Source organism: Agelaius tricolor, unplaced genomic scaffold (genome assembly GCF_023055355.1).
Source record: "Agelaius tricolor isolate 1412-34295 unplaced genomic scaffold, bAgeTri1.0.p SCAF_1, whole genome shotgun sequence".
Taxonomy (NCBI): domain Eukaryota; kingdom Metazoa; phylum Chordata; class Aves; order Passeriformes; family Icteridae; genus Agelaius; species Agelaius tricolor.
The window spans coordinates 16,473,294-16,497,300 of NW_027269261.1; the positions used below are offsets into that span (position 1 = coordinate 16,473,294).

Genomic DNA, 24,007 nt, shown 5'->3' on the forward strand with positions numbered 1-24,007 from the left:
TGTAGATAAATGAATTCTCTAGCCAGAAAGCAGAATTGCTTAGTCAAGTTTACTGAGTTAAAACTTGTCTGTATTGTTCATGAATGCAATTGCACTGAACTTGGGTTATTTTAGCATAAGAGAACTCATTAGACCTAAGGAATGAAGGGAGAATTTATGAGGGACTCTTATTTTCAAGGTAAAAATAACGGAGAGTGAACTTAGGGGAAGGTAAAAGCTGGGATGGATAAAATGAGAGCACCTGAAATAGCTGGTTGGGTGCTGGAAAGTGAAGCCCAGCTCTAGCCCAGGTAAATTGCATTTGAATTTCAACCTCAGATCTGTATGCACTCTTCTTTGGCAGATGTTGAATTGATAATGCCTGTGTGTTAAAGAATTCTGATTGTTTCTTTTGCCACCTTCACAGCTTATGAAAATGCAAGTAGCCCTGCCTAATGAATATTAATAAGAGTGATAGCTGGAAACACACAAGCCTGTGGCTCTTTGGAGCTTGGATGGGGTTAGCTGGAGGATTGTTGTGACTGGGAATTTACATGGTTTTTAAGAATAAACTTCCTGAAAGCTTTTACATTCTCCTTTAAAAGCTGATGTTTGTTCACAGTACCTGCTCATGTATGCATGGGGATTTTTTTCCTTTTCTAGATACATGTGAGATTAGTACTACAGATGGCATGTCCATGTTTTGTAAAACAAGGCAATTTATTAGATGAGAAGAGAATGAGACCCCATCTCTTAAATTTACTTCAGTCCAGGGTTAATTGTATCAATAGCAATGGTTTGGGTTTTTTTATTTTGCTTGTTTATTTTTGCCTTTTCCCACACCCCATTCTCCCAGGCAGCTGTGGCAGTTATTAGTGGGGCAGGGAAATAACACTGATGAATTCTGCTTCTCCAAACGTCCTAGGAGGCTTTAAAGCCCATTTCATGCAGTTAGTTAATCGGGCAGCTCGTTAGGCCCATTCCTGGACCTCACACATGGCAGTCTAATAGCAGGGATAGCTGTGGAGAGGCTGGAGGATGGGAGGGCTCCAGGAACTGGCTCTTCAGCTGGAGTCCCATGGACAGGCACTGCCTGGAGCTAGTTGGAGCTCCCAGCGATGCCAAGCAGTGCCAAGCACTGCCAACATCCCTCTGGTTTTGCCAGTTTTGTTCTCTGGCTTTGCTGGAGCAATCCTCTCCAGACCTTTGTTTACTCGTAAAAATACCTATTACCAACCTTTCTGCATGTGTCATAGGTCCCATTTGATCTGTTCTTCTTTCCCCAGATTCTGTTCCCAAAACTGCTAATTATGCAAAAAACCAAGGCGCCCTTTTTAACAGCTTCCTGCTCATTGAGAGCTGCAGGGGCAGACTTGAAAAGGAGGGTTAGTGTGGGTCAGAACTCAAAAGGCAAATAGAATCAGAGAGATATTTATTTATTATTAAAAGAAACCCACAGTCTTGTCTTGATGGTAAAGACTGCTGTGATGCGTCATGGAGTGGAGTTCTTTTTCGGAGTGGTGGTTTAGGGCTGGGATACTCTTGGAGGGTTTCATGAAGGCTCAGTGAGGGGATTTTATGAAGATTCAGCAATTAAGATGCCTCTGCATTATAATTTCTGCCAAATATGTAAAAAGACTTACTGTGTATTCACTTTACAAGTAAACTTACTCTTTCTAGAGCTTTGAAACATGAGGGAAACCCCCAGCTTCAAAACAGAAACACATGTATGCACTGCATTTCCCTTTTTGCAAAAGGCCTTTTCTTTCCCTTCTCTTGTCATGACAAAAAGGCTTAATTTTTTTTAGCCAGCATAAGGGAAGAGGGGGAGAGTCATTAAAATGCAGTTCTTTCAATTACGTCCCGTTATTTGTCATCTTTATTGCTTTTCTATAGTTTTCATTGCACCTTTAATAGCAAGCCTGGTCAGAAAAGGTGAGCTGGAATGAGAATGCACTTGGCTGTGCTGCCGTCAGTGCCTGGGAGCTGTGCTTGAATCCCAGTCCCTGTAGATTTTAATGTCCCTGCAGACTGCTGGCAGCCTGCTTCCAGCTGTGGCAGGCATGATGCAGTGAATTGCTTTTCAATGTTCTTTACTCAAATAGGCAGTAATTACAAGCTTAAAGAGGTTTAGTGGTCCAGTAAACTACATAATCACCCCTGAATTAGCCTGGGCTCATCAGTTGCAGTCCAGCAACCTCAAGACTGCTGTTTGTATGCAGGCTTTATCACGTAGCAACCTGAGCAGCAGGTGTGGAACAGCAAGAATCCCCCATAAACACAACTGTCTACTGGGGACAATGATCTCTAATGAGATGAGGCTACAGCATCACTGTAATTTAAGTGGGAAAATTAACGCCAGAGAATGTGCACTACTTCCAAGAGTCTCTGCTTCTTCAGAGAACAGCAGTGTTTTCCTGGCTTTTTTTTTTTTTTCTTTTCCCTCCTTCTTTCTTTTTTTTTTTTTCCAGATCTTTAAATACATCTTTCTCTCTTTTTTTTTTTCATGAAGAACACATTGTGGTTTTGCTTATAAGCTAAGTGGTCTTTATTCTTTTACAAGGATATGTTGTGAATATTTAATGGTGGACAGGGCATCTGTTCAAGGACTTTCCATGCCAACAAAGCAGCACTGCAAAATATCAGCTTTATCTTTTCATTTCCTTCCTCAGTGGTAGTTTTCTTTTTTGTTTGTTTTGTTTTCAAATAGAAAATGTAAAATAGAATGTAACCCTCCTCATCTTGGTGCTGAACCATTGGCACCTTGATGTGTTGGTTGCCTTGAACTCTCTTTGTAAGATGGCTTGGCCCCTTCATGAAAAAAGGAATTCAAGCTCCTGGCTGGAGGCAGTTTGCTAGGTGGCTGCTCCTTAAGGGTGCTATCACCTTGGGAAACCTGCTTAAAGCTCCTGCTCCATCCGAAATCCTTAGGTTTATATTAGGGATCTGGCTGAATACAGCAACCCTCCATCAACCTGATCACACAGTTGTGTAGAGTAGGGGATGGAGGCATGGGGCTGTGTTTTTATCCCTCACTTACAGAGAGAGCTCCAGATATAAGGAGGACAGCTTGGGAAAAAGAGGAAAAAGCACAAATAAAAGCTTTCAGTTTAACTCTATGGGATTACAGCTGCTGGCACTGGCGTTTCCCAGAGATTGTAGAGTTGTTTGCGAGCCCACCTGTTTAGAAAGTCATTTGAGGTAGATAAGGACACTGACTTATTGCTGAGAAAAGGCTTCTGGTTAGGAGATATTTACCTGGGCTAATCTGTCTTAGGCTGGCTCTAAAAACAACAGCCGTGTTTTTACAGAGTTATCAGGTAGTCGGGATTTCCTTTGGCGTGCCGGTGATATTTTTTCTTCCTTCCCAAAAGCTGCTCACCTAGGGAAGGCTGGGGTTTGCCTTCCTGCCTTTTCACAGCTGTCTGATAAAGATGTTGGCTTAACTGAAAAGCTGGGTTTCAAGGCTGTGAATTTTAGCTCTAAGGCGGTTGCAGTCAGATGATGCATTTCCTCAGTTCCTTTGGTGTTGCTTGGCTGTAGTGTTTCATAGTTTTGGCTGTGTGCTGCATTTCGAGGAGAATTTCGCTAATCTTTTGGATGCAATTTTTCTTTTAATTTCCCTGTCCTTGGTTAGTTTTTGTCTGTGAAAGAAAAACAGTAAATAACAATAATAAAGAAAAATGGCAGAGGATGCAAAAGCACATCACCCAGGTCACTTTAGCACAAATAGTCTTGGTCCTAGAGTAAAAAATCCCTTCTTAAGTGTATTAAGCAAAGTTAATGTGTATGTGCAAGCTGTGTGTGTGTGTGTGTGTGTGTGTTTCTGTGTGCACATACATACAGGCACCAAAGGAATGTTTAACATGGGAAAAGCTCCACTCAATTACCCAGGTATGGTGTGGGAGTGTCTGCATAGGCTCAGCTTGAACTGAAAACCAGCAGGAACCAGAGTAAACTCCAAACACTGAGGTCTATCAGAGTGTCTCCAAAAGGAAATAGCAGAAGCACCATTGCTTGGACTAGGTAAAGCGCAACTGGAAAAGGCAGTGGGTAATAATATATGGTATGGAAGGAATAATATTGTAGCAGCCAGGAGATGGATTAGATGAGTTAAAAGGTTTTTCCATTTTCTGACTTCTGTAATATCCTGTGCAAGGGATGATCTGAACTTTTTTTCCTTAATGAGTGCTCACATTATGAGTAATTTGATGGGGCCACCAGAGAAGTATTGGCAGTGCATCCTAAGCCATACCATGTCTCTCCATCAGCCTTGGAAAGGATATTTATGTTAGTGAGTGCCAAAACTTGTTCACAGACAACTCTTGCAAGAAAATTATTTACAAAAGGGCAAATGGGAAAAAAGGAGAAGCTTTTTTTTTCCCCCAGCATAACTTCTTCATTAAAAAGGGTCGCAGTTGCCAGTACCTCTTTTCCCTCCTTGTAAACCCCCACAAAGGAAATGTCTCCTCCCCTCCTCTGCCTGCAAACCACCCCAGCCCCTGTTTAATCAGGTTAGCTGTGAACACACATTCAGATTTTGAAATTTCTGGGGTATTGGCTCTCTCTTTTACACTTTGCACTTGCCTTAGGAGAGTCAGGTTCTGCCTCCTTTCCTCACCTTTTATTTTTTGGCAAGGTTTCCAAAGCAGCCTGCAAACCCTTTTGTAGGGGCAGCAATAGGCAGTGTCTCAGAGCCCATCTCATAGGGATGGGCTGATGCAAAAGCCTAAAGCAGCAGCTTATTGGCCTTGCCATAGGGATACAGGCAAGTCAAAGCAATGCAGCATCTAGTCACACTGCATATTTTGATGCATTTTTGACTTTAGAAGACCAAGCTCATCTGTTGATTTTGTGTTCATAGTTTGCAGTTCAGTAACTCTGGCAGCGCCAGGATTTATTAAAAGTAATGTTACGAGAAAGGCCTTACCACAGGGATATTAAACTATTATAATAAGTTGAGGAAATATTTTCTTTTGAAGGAGGAAAAAGCGGGCTTTGTCTGCAGCATGACCGTGTCATACGGACTATGTTTTCTTGCTGTGCTGAAAAAGCAACAAGGAGCTTGAAATGCTGAAGCCAGCTCACAGTTCAGTAGCATTATCAGGCTGACTCACTACTCTCAGCCAAGGAAAAGACTGTGCAAACTTTGCACAGGCTTTTTTTCCTCCCAGCCTCAGAGATGCATTTCTAATAAAACAACTTCCTTCTCAGTGTTTTAGTATTTCCTCCAATGTGTAAGCCAATCCCACGGGATAAACAGGATCGAGTTTGCAGCTTCCGAGTTGAATTTTTTCCTTCTCCCCCCTCCCTACCAGGTCACCTCAACTTGGCAACTTTTTACAGCCTTGCCTGAATATAAAGCAGGTCACAGGGATGGTCTATAAACCTATTCAGGCAGCCTGCAAAATAGGCAAGGGGGCTCCACGCGTTCTCTTTATCGCTCCCTCTCAACATGCCGGTGGCCAGTGAAGAAAGGAGGTTGCAATCTTATGACTTTATGGATAGTGATCCAACCATTTTTTGGCTGCATTTTTAGTGCAGAAACCCCCCATTATTCTTTAGGAGGCCAGAATGTGTGAGGATCTAGGACTCGACTGCTATAAATTCAAGCTCTGTTCTTAGACTACACCATGCACTGCTTTTGTAATGCAAATGGAAGGCACAAAGTGTCCCTTTGATAATGTGCAGTCAGGAGACAAAAAAAGCATTCACTGCAACAGTAAAACTAATTCATAAAGCTGAGAGACAATAGGAAAGCATTATGGATATGAAAAAAAAAATAGTAATTTCTCGTAGATCAACTTGATCATTAATGTAAACAGTTCAAATGCAAAAAAGAAGGAGGTTGGGGAAGGGGAGAGACCCGCATGGCTGTGCTGCCACCTTAGCTAACCCTGGACAAGTTTGAGTAAAGCAAGAATTTAGAGTTCAGCATAAAGTCAATGTACAGTTTGTCACTGGAGGGCTGATCCTTGGGCTTTATTCTGGATACTGAGTTAGGCTGGGTTTCTCTTCAGAAACAAGAAAATCACAGTGTTGGGATTTTTTTTTCTTTTTTATTTTGATGTTAGAAAACAGTTAATAAACACTCCTGGGGCATAAATTTTAAGGGGGTGATTTCTCTTCATCACCTCCCAGAGTTTAGCTCAAGGTCGTCTCACCTTGGTGCACTACACTGAGCTCCGGAGGAGGCAGAGGGCTGGAGGAAGGGGATAAAAGGGCTTCCGAAATGGTTCTCCCGGCACGGCTCAGCCAAGCCACGGCACTGCCACGATAAGGGCAGCGCTGGATGGCTGCCACAGGCTCCTCCTAGCAGGACATGCAGCCTTTCTCTCGGGGATTGCTGCTGCCTCGCTGCTGTAGTAGAGCTGGTTGGCAGCCGTGGTGTTGAGCCGGTTCGGTGCCGTGAGGAATTAGTAATTTGAGGGGTGAGAAGGGCAGGATTATTTTCCCATTTTTCTGGCACCATTATGATGCACTGCTGTCGCAGAGGAGGAGGGGAGGGAGTGCTGTTGATGCCGGGTTACAGATAAGATAAAGTTATCGCTGTCCTGGCATCCTGCATTTGCTGCCTGGGGTAGAAAATTTGAGGAAAGGAGTACGTTTGGACAAGGTGTAACATTAAGAGACAACCTTGGATGCTTTCCATCTGTACCTAATGGAGACTTTACCCACCATCTGTAGTCAAAGGTGATTAAAAAAAAAATCTTATTGTTTCTTTTGCTAAAAATGCTCTCAAGCTGCATTAAAAAATGGGCTTTTACTAAGGCTACTGCTCACTAAATATCCTTCATAAAACAGTGATGAGAAAATATGATGGAAAGTTAAATTTTTCTCTCTGTCACTTTGATTTCTTTGTTACTGCTAAAATGACTGCTCTGACTCATATTTTGCATAGTTATTTTTACCTTTTCAAATGTTCCTTAACTGTTCATATTACCCTGGGCAAATCCCCCAGGGATAATTTTCATTTGCATGCAGACTTTGATGGTGTTATTAAGCAATCACTTTCTGTACTAAGTCATTATTAAAAGTAATACCACAGAGCCTCAAAAACACATTAATGGTGCCAAACAATCCACATTTCAATGCTAGATTTATGGAAAGGGAAAAGCACAAGGTCTCATATCATTCAGTGGATGCTGCTCTATAGCTCTTGTAGCAGCAGCAGGCTTGATCAGAAAATATCACAGCCAAATTCAGAGCCCTTATCTGTTGTCAGCCTTATTTCTTTAAATGCCCTGTTTTGGTTTCTTTGTTTTTTTTTTTTTTTTTTTCAACCTGCCTGCTTTCTACTTCTTTTTCCCCTTGGATTTACCCTTTTCCTCTGGCCTTGGCAGGAAAGCCTGTCTGCAGTCTTCCAGTATACACAAGCTGGGCTGGTTCTGGGAAGGAGGGTCAGCCTTCCCCTCTGTAATCACTGTTTTATGGCTTTCAGTGGAGGTGTTAATGCAGATCAAATGGAAAACAGTCCAGCATGAGCGTTACAGCTTCTCATGCTGCCCTGCATACGGTCCCAATTGTTAATTCTTATTATAAGACCTAAAGGTAATTTTGTTTGCTCTCCTAATGCATTGCAGCTCTCCCGGTGGTCCAGTGTCTCTTTTCTCCAATTCCCATCTTGATCAATTGTTTGCAAATAATTAAGCTTTTAAGAGATAATAGTAGGAGCTAATGTGCACAACAAAGTAAAGGTCTCAAGTCACTGTTTATTGAACAGTTTGCCTTGATATCCCAAAGTGATCCAGAGTAATAGGTGGACTTGTCAGTTGGAGTCACTGCAGTGGTTTTAGTAATTCTTCCTTATATATTTATATATTTAGTAAAATTATAGAATATCTCAAGTTGGACAGGACCCATAAGGACCAAATCCAACTTTATCCTCTTCACATGACTACCTTAAACTTAACCATTTGACTAAGATATATTTTATACATATTCATACAAATATAATATTATCTATACACACAATATATATATATCCATATCTATGTGCATTTGTCTATATTCCTTCAAACAGCCATTATTAGAAAGTTTTCAGAAGACAGCAGTCATTCTTGTGTAGGTGGGGTAAAGACCAACAGCAACAGTTTTGATTGAATTTCCTATTCCTTCATAAAATGGCAGTTCTCAGGGTTTCCCTCTTTCTCTCTGTTGCAATGTGATGTCTGCCTTTGCCTGTAGCACAGGCCTTCCAAGCCCTGTGGGTGGGAATGCAACAAGGCTTTGAATGTTTTTATAGCAACCTAGCCTGTGGCATGCTGATTCTTTGTCAAGTCATTTCTATTATTTTATTTTATTTTTAGTCTACAAAGGAACAACTCATATGAAAGCTTATATAATAATGTTGCTTAGTGTTTAAGATTACTTTAAACCACACCGAATCATAGTTAAAAAGCCTGCCGCATTGTGACCCTTTAGCTAAGAGGGATTAGCTGTGTGAAATCCCAGGCTGTCATGTGATTATGGCAATTACAGATTTATCATGAAATTAAAAGTTTATGCTGTACGAGGATATGAAAAAAAATCAGATGACCTTAGACATACCACAATTTGAGGAATTTGTAGTTTGGGACTTTTAAAGTAATTATTTTTACAGTGACAATATTATTTTGATGGCTAATTTTATCCAGTCTTGTCTATTAAAAAAAAATGTCCAGAACAATTGAAAATTGCTTAATGGAGACAGACTTCTCAATTCCAATAGCTAGAGGCTGTCTAGTAATTATTGCTTGCTGCATGAAATTAGACACAGTTTGTTCAATTACTTAAAATTAGATCACATGTAAGGTGGCAAAGCAAAATAAGGAAAAAAAAAAAAGAAAATTCTGTCCTCGCTTAATAGCAAAGTAATGAAATGAGAAGTAAGCTGTAAAGATGAAAATGTTACAAATCATCTCTGTAGGGTTTGGAGTTTTTTCATTGAAGGGAAGAAAAATGTTATGTTCAGATAGATGGACATGAGTATGACTGTTGTGGATGAATGTGTGTAGAAGGCAGACGGTAAAATACATGCTGCATTTTTGCATGTGTGAAATGCAAATTGCCCATAAAAAGAAGACACTTCTTTCCCTCTGTTTTTTACTTCACAATTCTGGAGCTGTTTCATGTACACACAGAAAATACAAGGGATGGTCTACAGGTGTGCAGGTCATCTGTGAGCTTCCTGCCAAGAGAACAGTACTTTTAAAATAATTGAAAATTCCTCAACATTTTTGGGTGAAAAAATATAAAAAGTCTCTTTTGGAGCTGATGGCCATGGTGGTGGGCTTTGAAATTGATATATTGAGTTAAGAGAAGTTGCTGAAATTCCAAGAAAAATCCCTCTTTGGTAATGTGAAGTGATACTTGCATGTAACATAGCCATGAGAAGTCAGACTATGCTGTTTACAAAAATATGTAAAATCTGCCAAATAGCTATAATACCAATAAGATTGTGGGATTTTATGAGGTTTTAAATTCTTAAGCTTTGCAAAGTTTCAGTTTCAGTTTCATGTAATATTACACTGAAGAATACATCCAGAGAATAAGGGAGTTTTTTGGGGAAAAAAAATGGATGAATGTGTAAATACTTTGTCACAATCACCTGCTAAATAGTGTTGGGATAGGACTAACCAGTTATATCAAATGACCTTTATTGAAATGCTTCTAAGCACCTTGCAGCAGTGCAGCTCTGAATTAGATATGTACTGAGACCTGGGCATCCGGGTTAGGAGCTGAACCAGTTCCTTGAAACAGGACTTCTCCTTGAAACTGTGACATTTGTAGTATTTGGCCATTCTCTTTTGTGACAGTGACAATTTTGCATAGATGGGAAGGACAGAAATAATATTTCTACATTTCAGATTTGGTTGTGGTTTTTGCTGTTGATTTATTAAGCAATCTGTATTCATTCAGAAGTGAATTTTCTGAGAAAGCAAATCAAGTTCTCACAAGAAACTTATGATTGAATTATAACATTATCTTCAATTAAAAGGAGTATTTATTTTCTGTCTCTTAGGATTAGCTCAGCACAGCTATGCTAATGTCAGGCAAAAATGTGCTGATTGTTGACCTTGCATTGGCCTGTGTTCAAAACACAGGCATTTGTTTATGTTCAGGATGCTGATCTTATTTGCAAATTATTTTGGGACACTGGCAAGTTTTGCCTTCACTATCTCAGAAAACTATCTGAGAAGTTTTGCCTTCACTATCTCAGAAAACTTCACTATCTCAAAAAATCAGTGTGTTTTAGTTTTACTGAGAAGCTCTTTATCACATTCTTTGTTGTTCAGTTAAAAACAGAGAAAAGAGAAAAAAATAGATTATTTGACTCTAATCGGTCATTTGAGACAAGTACAAAAATTTTTCAGCTAATGCAACAAATATTCTTCTCAAGTATCAAGGTACTGTCAGTATCCTAAGCAGTTATTTCTCCACTTCACTAATCTTTATAATTAGCTTGTCTTTTACTGCGATTAATTAAGTGATGTAGTAGCCCATTAATAATTATAAAAGAGTGACACACCTCAGCATTTTCACCTTTCAATAATAGATGTCACACTTCTGTTTTGGTTTGGTTTGTATTTTTTTTTAATTTAAAATAAAAGGTAGTCAAAAAAAAGCACATTGTTTTAAATGTTTGTATTTATTTTGGTGTCTTATAGCACCCTTACCCTTCAGAAGAGCAGAAAAAGCAGTTGGCACAAGACACAGGGCTCACTATACTTCAAGTGAACAATTGGTAAGTAATTTTCCTTAGTGTTTCTATATGGCCACTGGCACCCTCTGGCTATTCCTTTGGGGACACACCTTGCCCTTGTTTCCCTCCCCAAAAGTTTATTGATACAAAAGAGATATAACCAGGTGAGTGGTTTCAGGTGTAGAGGGTATGAGGTTTGCTACTGTATTTTATTTTCCCATCATTTGGGCAGATCTCAGTGTATTCACATCTGATACCAGTCCTCTTTCTGGCTGAGTTTATCTGTTCTTCAATAGGAAGGCACATCCATTTGCAGGACATTGGTCTTGGAAGAGGTTGAGATGTCAGGGGCAAAACAGGGACAATTGGTCCCATTTCTGCTGAGCATGTTGTATTTGGGGTTGCTGTCATGATTTTTATAGTGTAGTTAGAGAGGTTTTTCATTTTGACTGACACCCTTGAATCTCTTTATCAGTTTGTTTTCAAAATCCAGTTTATGAATAAACTTTGAGGACAATCTGGTTCTTTGCTGCTGAAGTACAGTGTGGAGCAACTTAATTTATTTATTCCAGCTAAGGGTTGGTGGAGCCCCTGCTCTGTTATAGTAGTGATTCATTTGAAGGAAGTCAGGATCTGTGCTGTCTCTGCAGTGGATTTTGGGTTGCTAACTGCTTAGGGCGTGGTGAAGGCAACCAGTGAAAATTACCTGTGATTTAAGTATCATGCAGCAGCAAACCTCTTTTAAAAAAAGTTTGATTTATTACCCTTTTATACTGCATCAAAATGTGGGTTCCTCTCACTATCCCAGAACAAGTGTCATACTTGAAGTGTACTGCAATCTAATACCTTGTAAAACTAAGTGTATCTAATTAATTGTCCTAATATATTTAGATTAGTGTTTATGATGGGAAACCTTATCCTCTTTGAAGTAATACCCAGAAAATGGTCAAGGCAAACAGCAAGCCTGCTGGGGAAAAGGGAGGGAGGAATGCCAGTTTGCAGACAAAAGTTGGTTGGTTTTTTTTTTTTCCTGTTCAATAAGTGTCAGAGATTAATATTACTGAAGCTCTGATTACATGGCCTAATCCATTTTAGTGAATAAATTTGGTCTTGATGTCCATTGCACCTACATTAACAAACCTTCTTCTCTTAGAGAGCGTAGGAGCCTATGGGAGAGATTTCAGATATATTAAACCCCATTACAGAAAATGTAATTTCTGTCAATATAATCCCATGTATTCTTCAATTTAGTACTTTAGAGATAACAAGCTACTTACAATATATTTGCCTTTGGAGGATTAATTTACAAAGTGCACTATCTGGGAGACGCAGGCGGGCTCACATAAGCATAGCTTGTAAGGGTTATCAATTTCTGTGACCCCACAGCAGCCCTGGGAGATCAATTTTTTGAAGCCCCTTAAGATGCTGAATAAAGGAAAATACCAAATACTTAGTGTATATGAAGTATGCTTCAAAGATACTTAATTTAAAATGGAGGAATAAAAGGCATAAAACATAAAATTTACGTGTTACGAGGTAGTGCAACCCACAGTATTTTGGCTCAGCCAGAAGAAATTAGTGTTTACTTCAACTTTACATTCTCCAGCCTCTATCCAGGTGTTGCCCTAGTTTGTAGGGTTGTCCTTCAGTTTCAATCTCAGTGGGTGCTTTGGCCTACTGAGAAGCTGTGGGTATTCATCAGGGTCTTGTTTAACGATGGGATGGAGAACGGGTATGTTGCTCCTGCAGAGTCTGGGAGTACAGGATTCAACATGGACAAATGTGTCAGTTTGGGATGGTCCATCAAAAGAAATCTTTCAAGATTATGAACATAGGATGGATTCAACTAAAGGTGGTGGAATTTTCTCCTGAGTGACCTTCAGTAGGTTTTCTTTCAGTTTTTTTTCCAGGGTGTTTTTCAGTACCCATCTCTCTTTGAATATGAGGAGTTTTTACTTTGGCTTTGTGTCAGGTGTGTTCTTATAAGTTCCTTATGTGCAAAGAAAAAAAAAAAGAGGTCAAAATACATTATAACTGAAGTCTTGTGGATGTAGGGCAGACTTCCTCTACTTGAGCTATTTCTGTAATTCTGATGTGGTGTTACAATTGTATAAATTATTGAGACAATTCTCCTTCTCTCCCCTGAGGCGCAACAATTTAACGCTATAGAGGCAATGGGGCTTTCTTAAATCACAGGTGGTGGGCAGAAATGCCAAAATATGGCAGTGCAGCCCCTGCTTTTTGTAATGGATGTTAAGGAACAAGGAGACTGTGAAGCTGTTGCTGAGTGTGCAGGTTGCACGGGAATACCCAGCCATGAGGTGACCAGAGAGCTACTCATCCCCTCTCAAATCCTGGAGGCTATGGAGCAACCTTCTCAAACATTTTGCTGGATCCCTTTTCTTCTAAAGCAATGTGCACAAGAAACTCTTCCTACCTAAATGTTTTGCTGCAGGGAAGAGCTAGCATATAATTTCTGGTTAGTTTTGCCCTTCTTAGGCAGGCTCATAAGTCATTCAGCCAGAACTCACAAAAAAAAATTTGCCTTCCTCCTTAGATTCTTCCAAACTTGTTAACACACATGTACATTTTTGTATTAATGATGAGTCATTGTAAATCACTGTTGCAGAGATTAAATAAAATGCTGAAGGGCAGGCTGGGTGCAGATCAGTCATAAATTATTGGCAGCAACACAGCATGTGGGAATACATGAAATGTGCATGAAAAACATAAACTCATGTCTGGTAGCATGGTCGTTAGCCCAGACTGGGAATGCTGGATTTTCTGGCTGGAATTAGAAGTTTGCCACAGACTAGTCAGTGAAGAGAGCATTTGTTTTCTGGAGACGGAAAGCATTTAAACAATTTTTTTGTCATATTTTGAATGCCTTTTCAGTATGTGCTGGTTGCATGCTTCAGTTTTGTGCCGTAATGAAAAGAAATGTTGATTTTCACATATGGACTGCCCTGGTGCTGGGGCTCCCTAGGCTGATGCACATAACCCCTGTTGATGTGGAGGAGTCACAGGAATGGGGTGATGATGTGAGATGTGCCAGAAAATATATCCATGAAAGGGCACATACCTTTAAAAATACCACCTTTTACCATGACCCTTTACATTGGGTTATTTTATTTTTTTAAGAAATTAAATAATCCGCACAGAGGATTTTTCCCTTTTTTTCCCCCACATGACAACTTTACTTGTGAATCACCAGTGTTGCCTTCTAGGACCGTCTTTTTGCCTCAGTCAGATGTTTCTGTTGTGGGAAGAGGGAGCCCTTACCCTGCTGCAAAATAAAAATAAATCTGTGGAAGTTAGGAAGATAGCAGAGTTCAAATGCCAGTAGTCTAAATGAATCATTCAGGTCTCTGTCATATTTGTTGTTTAACCCCACAGCAGTTTAGTGTTCCAAGTGCAGTAACATGAGCAAGAAGGGGCACTTGTATGATGCCTATATGGACACGGTGGAGACCTGAACAGGTACAGGTTAATAAGGTGCTTTTCCCAGGTGATAAAAGCAATGAATTGAAATATCCAGGTGTGATCCAATCACTTCTTACCTTAGCTGAGAGCCAGTCAGGCTATATTGAACAATCTATACGGTTTTCTTGTTTACTACATCCCAGCTGAATCCCTTCCCATTAAGAGCTAATGGTAAATAATTACTGGTGGTAGTCTATGAAGAAGAGAGAGCAATTCTAATCAAGGGCTGCATTAGGTGTCAGATGCTTGTTTATGTTTTAGAAAAGTCTTGGTGCACACAGATAAGATGTTTGTATACTTGTAGAATAATGTGCCTATATAACCTCCCTATATGTGCATGTCTTAATGTGATTGTCTCTCTAAATAGTATTGCATCCAACTGCATTAAAATGATAAAAAAAAATAATTGAGAATTCAAATCCTTAAAGGTCCAGCCTTTATTAGGTGTTTCCATTCTGCTTTTTTCAAATACCCTTGTGCTATCTAGGGCACAACCCAGACAATGCTGGAGCAGCTAGTCAATATTTTATCTTGCCCTCATTCTTCCGTGCTTCGTTTGTTGAGCTGTATTCAAACCGCGCTTGAAGATGGAATTAATAATTACTGCTGGGCTTTTCTGTGGCACTCACTTACTGCTGTAATATCCAAGTCTTTCCCTGACCTCCATGTGCCTATACATGCATACAAGGTTGTGGGTCTGCATGGTATTTTTACAGTTACCCTGCAAAGAAAGAGAAAAATGTTGTCCTGGTTCACAGAGGTGAGGCTCATAGAAGTCCAGGTCACAAGTTTTGGGCTGGTCTGGGACTGTGAGGTGAGTCAGAATTATAGCAATTTATTCTCATTTAGGGTCCAACAATCACTGAAACTTCATGTTTCACGGAAACTCCAAGTTTTGAGTGCCTTGGTGTCTTACATTGCCAGTGCCCACTGTTGTGTATGGAGAAGTGAGAAATCAGTAATTTACAGTGCAAGTTTTGTGTTCAGTGATTTACTCAGTAGCTCTCAATCAGTCCAAGGAAGCAGCAGAGCTGAACCCTCTTCTCCGGTGCAGTATTTGGCTATGTGAACCAGGACTTGCTTGCTTTTCTTCCTGCCTGAGTCATTCAACTTTGTCAAAGATTATAACCTGTAGAGATAGATTTTTTTATTTTATAATGCCCTGGCCTATTCTTATAACAGACATAATTGTCACTGGGATGCTTGAGGCATTGAGCCCCATCAAAAATGGTAGCATGAGCTGGTAACTGAACTGTGATGAAATACATTAAAGCCTAGGGTGCAAGCAACTCTAGTAATACGGTGTCCTAACTCTTGAGTTCTTGATTTTGTATTCTTGGCTTCTTTAAATGTCATTTTTTTATATAATTTCCTAGACTTGCAAAAAACCTCAGAACAAACCCCAACCAAACATATCAGAAAAAAGTATCAAATAATGTGATCAAAAAAATTTTCCTAATGTTATTCTTGGAGTCAGATGAAGTGGATTTTACTGAAACCCTGTAAGAATGACATTTCAAAAAGGCTCCAAGACCAGCCCAAAGATGAGTGTGGAAAATTAGAGATGGACTTGGGATAGAAAGAGCTGATCACCTTACTGTATGCACAGCCAGCTCAGAGCATAGAAACAGAAATAATTTATTACTCTTTTAGTCCCCTCACAACTCTCCTCCACCAGTAAATTTCCTTCTGCCTCCATTCCTTGCTTCTGGGTAAGACTAGTGGTAGAGCTTTGCTGCAGCAGTTGCATGGGGCAGGGGAGGAAATGCTTTGCCATGGCATGGGCAGGCAGAGTGGTGTGGTGGGGACAGGAGGATTCTGCACTTCTCATGGGGAAGAGCTCCCCAGAACCCAGCCATGAATGGGGAACACCACTGGGAAGGGTGTCCTTTCCATCTGCCCGTCCTGGCTTGCAGATGGTGGGGTTAAGGATGGAGCAGATGGGGGAATGCAGATTGGGAGGTGCAGATGGAGAGGTGCAGATGGGGCAGATGCAGAGAGCCCCTGCCTGCCTCTCCACAGAGGGGCAGGGGAAAGAGGAATGGCCTCACAACTCTCCGCCTTTTGGGAAACAGTCCCAAGCCCCTCTTTTCCCTCTGTGGTTTTTATATCATAGCATACCAAGGATTTGGTGCATCTGAAGCACACCCAAACACCCCCAAAACCAACTGATACTGTTGTCTGGTGTTTCCTATGTGTTTAACCCCATTCCAGACCCCTGGAGGGGCCCGAACAGCTCCTTCCTGGGGCTGGGCATTTAGCGTAGACATCATCTTTGCTCAATTCCTTCACTGAGGGTGATATTCACCCTGAGCAAAAGGCCAGCACATGACCAGTGCACCACTTTAGTCCCACTTAAGCACTATTTTTAGGGTGTAAGTGGGGGAGGAGGCCAGCAGGGAGGGAGCATAGCAAAAGCAGGTGCTGGTCCTATATGCAGGGTTAGATTTTCACCCCTGTTGCCCACCAAATTGTAGACTACAATAAACAGGGAAGATATTTGGTTTGCCAAGCACATCGCACGCAGGGATTTTTAGTCCTTGGAGAATAAAATATCTGCTTATTTTCAGATGTATCAATTACTGCTTTTGTTGCAGTAAACAGATTAAATGAGAAAAGGTCAAGATGCAATTTCAATCTGTGTAAGAACATAACAAATACTTTTCTCAGTAATCAGATATAGTAAATACAAGTACTTATTTACTTGTAAATGTTAAAACATTCACAAATTATCCTCTCAACTTCAGCAATACGAACTTAACCATCAGATTTTGGAGAAAATTTACTTTTCTCCTCTGTGTTATTCTAGAATATGTGTACAGTTGTTATTTAAACACTGTTTTGTTAATGGGAATCCATGCAAAAGCAGGAAAAATAGGAATAAGAAAGAGTATATATTTTGGGTTTGACAAATAAATATTGTTTTATATTCTAGAGAATAAGATGGTAGGTGTTTGCAGAATGAAAATCATTCCCCTCCAAGAAAACCCCCTCAAAACACCAAGAAAACTGTTTGTAAAAGTATCTTGCTGGGTGAATTGTTACATCATTTGAGCAGTTCAGAATGTGTGAGGTAAATTAGCTGTTCTAAATGTACCATGTGCTGGATTTTTCAAGCAGATTTTTGCATTTATGTTTTCACTAAGTCTTAGCTAATTGTTATGCCTTTCACCTTGAATGCCAATTGTAATAATAATATTACATCTGTAGTCTATTTCTCTGTTCTTAAATTACAGCAATCAGGAATACTCACTAGGTAAAATCCTGTATAGTTACTCATAAGAAAATATTGAAATCAGATGAAAAAATAATGTTTAGCTTGCATATTGCCTTAGCCCTGGAGAGCTGCCAGGCAGTCAAGGTATTATTAGAAAATCTGAGCAAATAGCTTACAGGGGGAAGAGCTGTGAATGTAAAGCCATCAGGTACTGTCGGATCACCGGATTTCAGGCTGGAATTTCCTTTTTTAGTTCAGTAAAGCCATTTTAAAGTACAGCACAGTGGTTCAAATGTGTGGGGTTTGGGTTTGGTGAGTCAATTTAAGAAGCAGTGGTACAGTTTTGTCATGGGTGTTTTCCAAAGGGGTCAGGTGCTCAGAGGAGGTGAGTAAAGAGTTGTCTTGGGGAAATGCTCCCCTTGGCCTCCAAGACTTCAGGTGGAGGAGAAGATGGAGACCTAAGAGATGGAGACCTGGGTTTCTTGTTCAGTCCAGACTTGTCAGTTTCCACACCCCCCAAACTGCTCTAAAACAAGGGTCATCCCATTCAGGAGCACCAAGGAAAGATGTTTCTAACCATTGCTCTGACAGCCCCTGGATTCAGACTGGGAAAAAACAGCAAAGGAAACACCATTTATTTCAAAAGCAAATGTGAAATCATTTGGCCCAAGCTAACAGTGACTAGCTAATTAGTGACACGTGGGGCACTGAGCAAAATAAACCTCAAAAGCTGGTATTATTTTAGTCACATAGAGAGGAAGTAGCATTGGTTCCCACTGCAGAGCATCAGACAGTACAAACAGAGTTTACCTGCCAATAATCCTGACTAGCAAGAGGTTAATATGCAGCCAAGAAAAAAACCTCTTTTCTTTCTTCTGGGGTGGTCTCATACTCAACAAACTTTTTTTTAGTTGGTGCATTAATGTGCTGTAACAAATGTGATGTCAGGTGCCAGGGAAATAAGGTGGAATAGCACCCGTGCAAACATTTTCTACTTGCTCTTCTCTCCTGCTCTAGCTTTGCTCTGCAGGATCAGGGTAGGGGTCAGAATGCTTTGCTTCCTTCTTATTATTTAAAAATACTGAGATTCAGGTGTGCACCATCTCAAAACAAGAGTTTGGCTTTATAAAAGCACCCATTCAGGACACTATTGTGTTCTGGAAATGCTGCATTGGAAGTAAGGGGAGTGCTTTGCACTGTCTTTCTAAATGCAGTTCGCAGGTCTTGGTTTCTTTTTAGTGCAAGGAATATCCTTGTTATATGTATTAAAAAAAATTACATGCCCTCAATATATGAACAAAAAGAAGGACAGAAGGGGAGAGTAATGGCTTGTCATTGCTTTGCAAGTCAGGCTTTGGTCTATTTTTGTGACAGCTATCTGAAGAGTGTTTACATATAGTTTGCCTTTCTGGTATTTTGTGCTTGCACAGACCTGATCTCCACCCATTTTGTGTCAACAGTTGCTGAGATAGGTGTAGAGTGATTAACCATCACAAACTGAAACAGCAGCATGTGGAGAAAGGTGCCCTCAGAGACCCTCTCGCACTTAAATCAGATGCTTGCTCCAGGCTGCACCTGTGTGAAACAAACTGCCTGGTTGAAAGCTCAGCCTGAAATAGTAAAAATGGGGCAAATGTTGCCTTTTTCTTGGTTAAATCAATTTTCTCTTATCAAAAATGAGACACAGCCAGAGGGGCAGGGCGAGGATGTGCTTTTGAGGGTGTGTGTTTTGCCCTGCCTACCCTGGAATGATTTTGGTGTAAGTGATGCATGGCTGGCTACACCAGCCTTAGCAGCAGCCAGGATTCTGCCTTTTCTTTGACTTTTCAAAAATAAAGAAATGGCAGGAGATGCTGAAAAAACATTGCTTTCACAGTTGTTCAATGAAATCTAGGTCATGTAACAGTTTCATGGATTATTTTGTTTCCCTTGCCCAGGCAGTAGTCCTGTGTAGTCCTTGTGTCTTTTTTGGCTAGGGATAAAGCTCAATACCAATAGCTGCTTTGGAATTCAGATTTATTCCAGATATGTCTGACTTCCCACCTGGGTTATAAAGGTGGTTTGTACCATCTGGGGGCTGATCCCTAAGCTTTGTCTGTCCCCTGTCTCACAAATTCTTTTAATCTTCAACATTCCTCTGACTTCCCTGTGTGTGTTTTGTTGGTGTTGTTTTCAGAGGGTGTCTTTTCTTCTGCCCTGAATATAATGCTGTCAGTAGTAGGATTAGAAGCAAAATGAATCACTTCACTTAATGGGAAATTATGTTTAGATAAAGTAGATTACAAAGTAGGCTATTAGTAGTGGTTAGAAAACAATGTTTTGAAGTGGGATGTCTTGGGGCACAGAGAGTTTGTTCAGAAGTATGGGGTTGTTTTTCAGGTTGGCTGTGACTCAGAGCTGTATCTTTTGTGGTTTCTGGGAGAGAAAAAAAAGGAAAAAAGAATTCAAACCAGTTTTTCAGGTGCCCACATCACACAAAATACATCAATGTGCCTGTATTTGTTGTCTTGATTGTGGTGGGGAAGACACAACCACAGAAATAAAGCTTCCCTCAACACCCCAAACCAGTGTCTTGGGTTTTAGACCAGAATGATGTCAAAGCTTATTTCATGTGCAAAACACTGGTCCCGGATATTTTCTCTTTAGGGGCCCTGAGAGTGTTTTCTCCCAAAGACACTTGTCAAGAGTTTGGGTTTGGCCACCCTGGGCTTTGCTTCTCCTTTTCCTGCAGGCTGCAGGAGCTGGTGTGGGGTGACTGTGTGTGGAGTTACTCCATATTCCTTCATTGCCTTTTGGGGATGAGGAGGATGAAGGAATCCATCCAGGAGCATAGACTGGTCCTTTCTCATACCCTTCAGTGAGTGGGAACATGTTTAAACCTGCAGCCAGCTGTGGGAGCAGCCTCTCTTCTTTTGCTCAGGCTGGAGGACAAGGCACAGCTTCCAACTCCCATGCTGTATGTGGGGTGGACGGGGAGGGAACAGGGAAAAGCTGTTTGGACAAAGCTCACCATCTGATGTATGGAAAAACCTTGGACCTCAAGGAGGACCCCCTGTGTTTAGAACACTTGTATGGCATGAGAAAGCTCAGAGATCATGCAGGCACTTCTCACAAACTCTACATTCCACTAAAACAGACGGTATGCTGAGTAGATAGAGGACATTAAACTGCTGAAATATGGAGGAATGTTCTCAAAGAAATAGCCAGTATTTTACTATCAGCTCTCACCCATTCCCAGCTTAATCCCTGCCATCAAATGGGGCCTGGTTTGCTGGTTTGCTGTAATCTGCTGAAGAAAAGCTGCTGGGTTGCACTGCTGGTGTGCACCAGATCAGGACCCAAGTTACAGAGTCCAGAGAAGCTCTCCTGAAGGATCAGATGGGAAGTTGATGTTCAGACCTTTCTTGGAGTGTGCAAAAACACCGAGCTGGGAGATGTGCATCTCAGCCTTGGCTACTCTCAGAGCTCTCAGAGAGCCTGCACACCCTCTGTTACAAGTGTTTTTGTGGGAGTCAGGATTTTGTCTGCCAGCATGGTGTCTACCCAACCACTTTGTGGGGCCGGTGCTGTCCCAGACAGGAGTTAGAGCAGCCTTAGTGCCGCTCTACTACATGAATCCTTGCCATATTCCTTAAAGGCTAATTATGGCACATGGAGATCAGCAAAGTACAGCTGCCCTGGGATTTAGGAGCAGGGAAGAGACAGGAGGTCAGCTCTGCTGGCGCTTTGCCATGTAAAGATTTCCCCTTACATCATCTGGCTGCTGAGGGCGAGTTTACATCTGCTTTGCACCCCGAGGGAATTGTGGTGTCAGGGAATGAGGTTGCTGAGAGTTCTCCCCAGTGCAGCCAAGACCTGCAACACTGTTCTGACTCCCTGACATTGCCAGGGAGATGCCTGGATACTGGATCTGGATTTTCACTGGAAATGTTCCATGTTGGCTAAGCTTTTTTAGGAGGAGAAGGAGAGCATACCAGAGAGGCCAACAGCAGCTCACCTGTGATATAGAAGAGCACAGGAGATGAGCAGAGCAGGAAGACATATCTCCAGGAATCTCTTCCCCAGGCACAATTGCTCTTCACTCCTCCCCAGCAAGTCCCTTCCATAATTTTCATTCAGAACCAGCCAAATGAATAGAAATAGGCCTCAGCTCCATCCTGCTGGAGAACGGGCAAAATTTTGCAAACCGTAATTGTTTGCTGCCCAGCTCTCTCCTAGAAAGACTCCTCAAGAAGCTCTGCAGAGAGATGGAGCTAAGAGAGCTTTTGGACCAAGGGAGAAGCAGGGCCAGGAGCTTGTGTCCCACCTCAGTAGAAAGCCAGCAAACATCCCTTCTGTGTCCAGAGGACAGGCCACCCCCAGGGTCACTGCTACCCCAAGGCAATCACCATGTCTGTGTTTTGTCCCATGGCGCTGGTACTGATAGGACGGGCGGGGGGAGGGGGGCTTTAAATCGAAAGTTACTTTAGAAATGGGGTTACTTTAGAAATGAGGGAGAAATTCTTCCCTGTGAGGGTGGTGAGGCACTGGAACAGTTGCCAAGCTCCCATGCTTAAGGGCTTGGGAGAAGGGGAGGTGGCCAAAGGTGGAGCTGGTGCGTGCTGGGCCAGCCAAAATGTAGGGCATAGCCAGGTCTCTTACAAGGAGCACATACCTGATCTCATCTCTCTGCTTTCTATTTTTGCCCTCGATATGCTCCCTGCATTAGCAGGCATGGTTTGGATAGAGATTTGATAGCACTCTCCTGTTTGAGAGCAACTTTTCTGAATGCACAACATGAATCCATTGGTGGGGTCACATAGTAATGCTTGAAGTCAGAAGCTATTTTAAAAACTAAATTGCAGAACCACACATGGCTTTCATTAGTGCTTTACATCAAATTTGTCAGCTAATTAGTGGTTTTTCATCACTAGTTTTTGCATAGTATTTTATTTAATTCACTCTCCAATATTGTCTTGCGAATCCCCTCAGCCCTATATACAGACCCTGGCACTGGTGCTGTGCCAGCAGGGGAGGGAGGAAGAGGAGAGCTTGCAGGAGACCTCTCTGATGCTCCTGATGGATGGGCTCTCTGTCTTTGGAGTATATTCCAATATTATGTGTCTGGAGTGGGCGGTGAGCAGCCCTTGTACTCTCTTCCCTCCCTACCTCCATTTAGTGTAAATGATGTATTGCAGTCCTGAACTGTCTTTGGTGAGGAGGAGGAGGAGAAACCAAGAAAAGTTGCCAAACATGATTTCATAAGGTTTGACTTTAAATTGAACAAAGTTTTTTGAGTGTCTTGGATTTTTTTTTTCTTTACAAATAAAGGGAGTACAGAGAGCATGCATTGCTAATGACTGCTAGTTACGGGTCATTAAGCTCACTAACTGACTTCAGGATCAGAACTTTCTAATAACGGCAGTAAGCACTCTTTTAACATTTATTTCTCATTTTAGGGATGGGGAGATGTGATTACCATTTGAAAGTCTGCAGTTATTTTTTCTGTTCATAATTACAGAGGCAGCTTGCTATTTTCAAGGCTGTTTTTAAAACATTTGAAAATATTCGGTGAAATAATTTCTGTGTTGGTATGGGGTTTTTTTCTTTTCTTTAACTGACTCTTTTAAAAATCTCTGGAAAACAAACGCAGAGAAAAAAATGAAAATATGTTAAAATAACGAATAAAGCAGTTACTGAAGTGTAATAATCTTGGTTTATAGCATGCTTTCCATTTAAATTGGTTTTATTAGAGATAAACCTGTTAAGCGTTGAGGAATTAAGCACTGAATAGAGAATGTTGTTTTGCTGCTGTATAAATGAAGGATCCCACTATGCAGAAAAAAGTGAAACTGGTTTTACAAGTGAATTATTTGCCAGTTTAAAGTACTATGTTTACTTTGGCATCTGTTACAAAAATGATGATTTGTTTGTTGTCAAGAGGGATACTGGTTTTCTTCAGAGGGGCATGAGAGATTTTAGCTCTGGGGTTTGTAGGTAATGTGGGCTTTCTCATTTTTCTTACGCCTGGTTTGCTAGAAGGAGCTCAAGGAGAAAATGAGGCAGAGAGATTTTCAGGAATTTCTTGTCTCTACCAGTGAAACACAGACTTCTGGCATGCAGTGCTTTGGGACAATATTGAGAGGGAGCAGCCTGTGACTCCAAGTAGCAGAAGTCAGTAATGGTGTGAAACTCTCCTCATTTTGGAGGGCTGGGGACGGAGAAAAATTCAATAGACTGCGAAGTCTCAGCCTCTCCTTTCAGACAGCTGGTCCTGGAAAATTTCATTCAAAGACTGCAAATTGGAAGTCCCCACAATCACTCTGTCGATTCTTGAGCAAAGGTGACTTTGGAAATTCGTGACAGCAGAGGAAGGTCTTGTTTTATTCACTCAACAGAAGTGAAACACAAGGGGAAGGGAGAAAGAACAGATCTGTGTGGAAAATGTCACTTGGGCTGTAACCTGAGCCTTAGCGAGCTCTGCCTTTCGGAGGGTTTGGTGACCCTCTGAAAATCCTTGTTCTCTGGCTGCTATTATTGTAGCCATTTTCCAACTAAAATAAGTCTTTTGTCATCACTAGCCACGCAGCTTCTTGCTGAGAAGAAACAAAACTTGTGCGTGGCAGCAAGGGCGGCCAAGCTGAAGGTCAGAGTGCAGAGGCAGA

General features: G+C 41.2%; 1 protein-coding gene across 5 annotated transcripts in view; it reads left to right on the forward strand.

Annotated features, from left to right (window-relative positions):
* Positions 1 to 24,007, forward strand: part of MEIS1 (Meis homeobox 1) — a 108,033-nt gene that overhangs the window by 74,370 nt on the left and 9,656 nt on the right. For all 5 annotated transcript variants that reach the window (XM_071424991.1, XM_071424953.1, XM_071424962.1 and 2 more), the window contains one exon: positions 10,629 to 10,705. In XM_071424991.1, the coding sequence (XP_071281092.1) occupies positions 10,629 to 10,705 (77 nt within the window). The remainder of the gene's footprint in view (positions 1 to 10,628; positions 10,706 to 24,007) is intronic.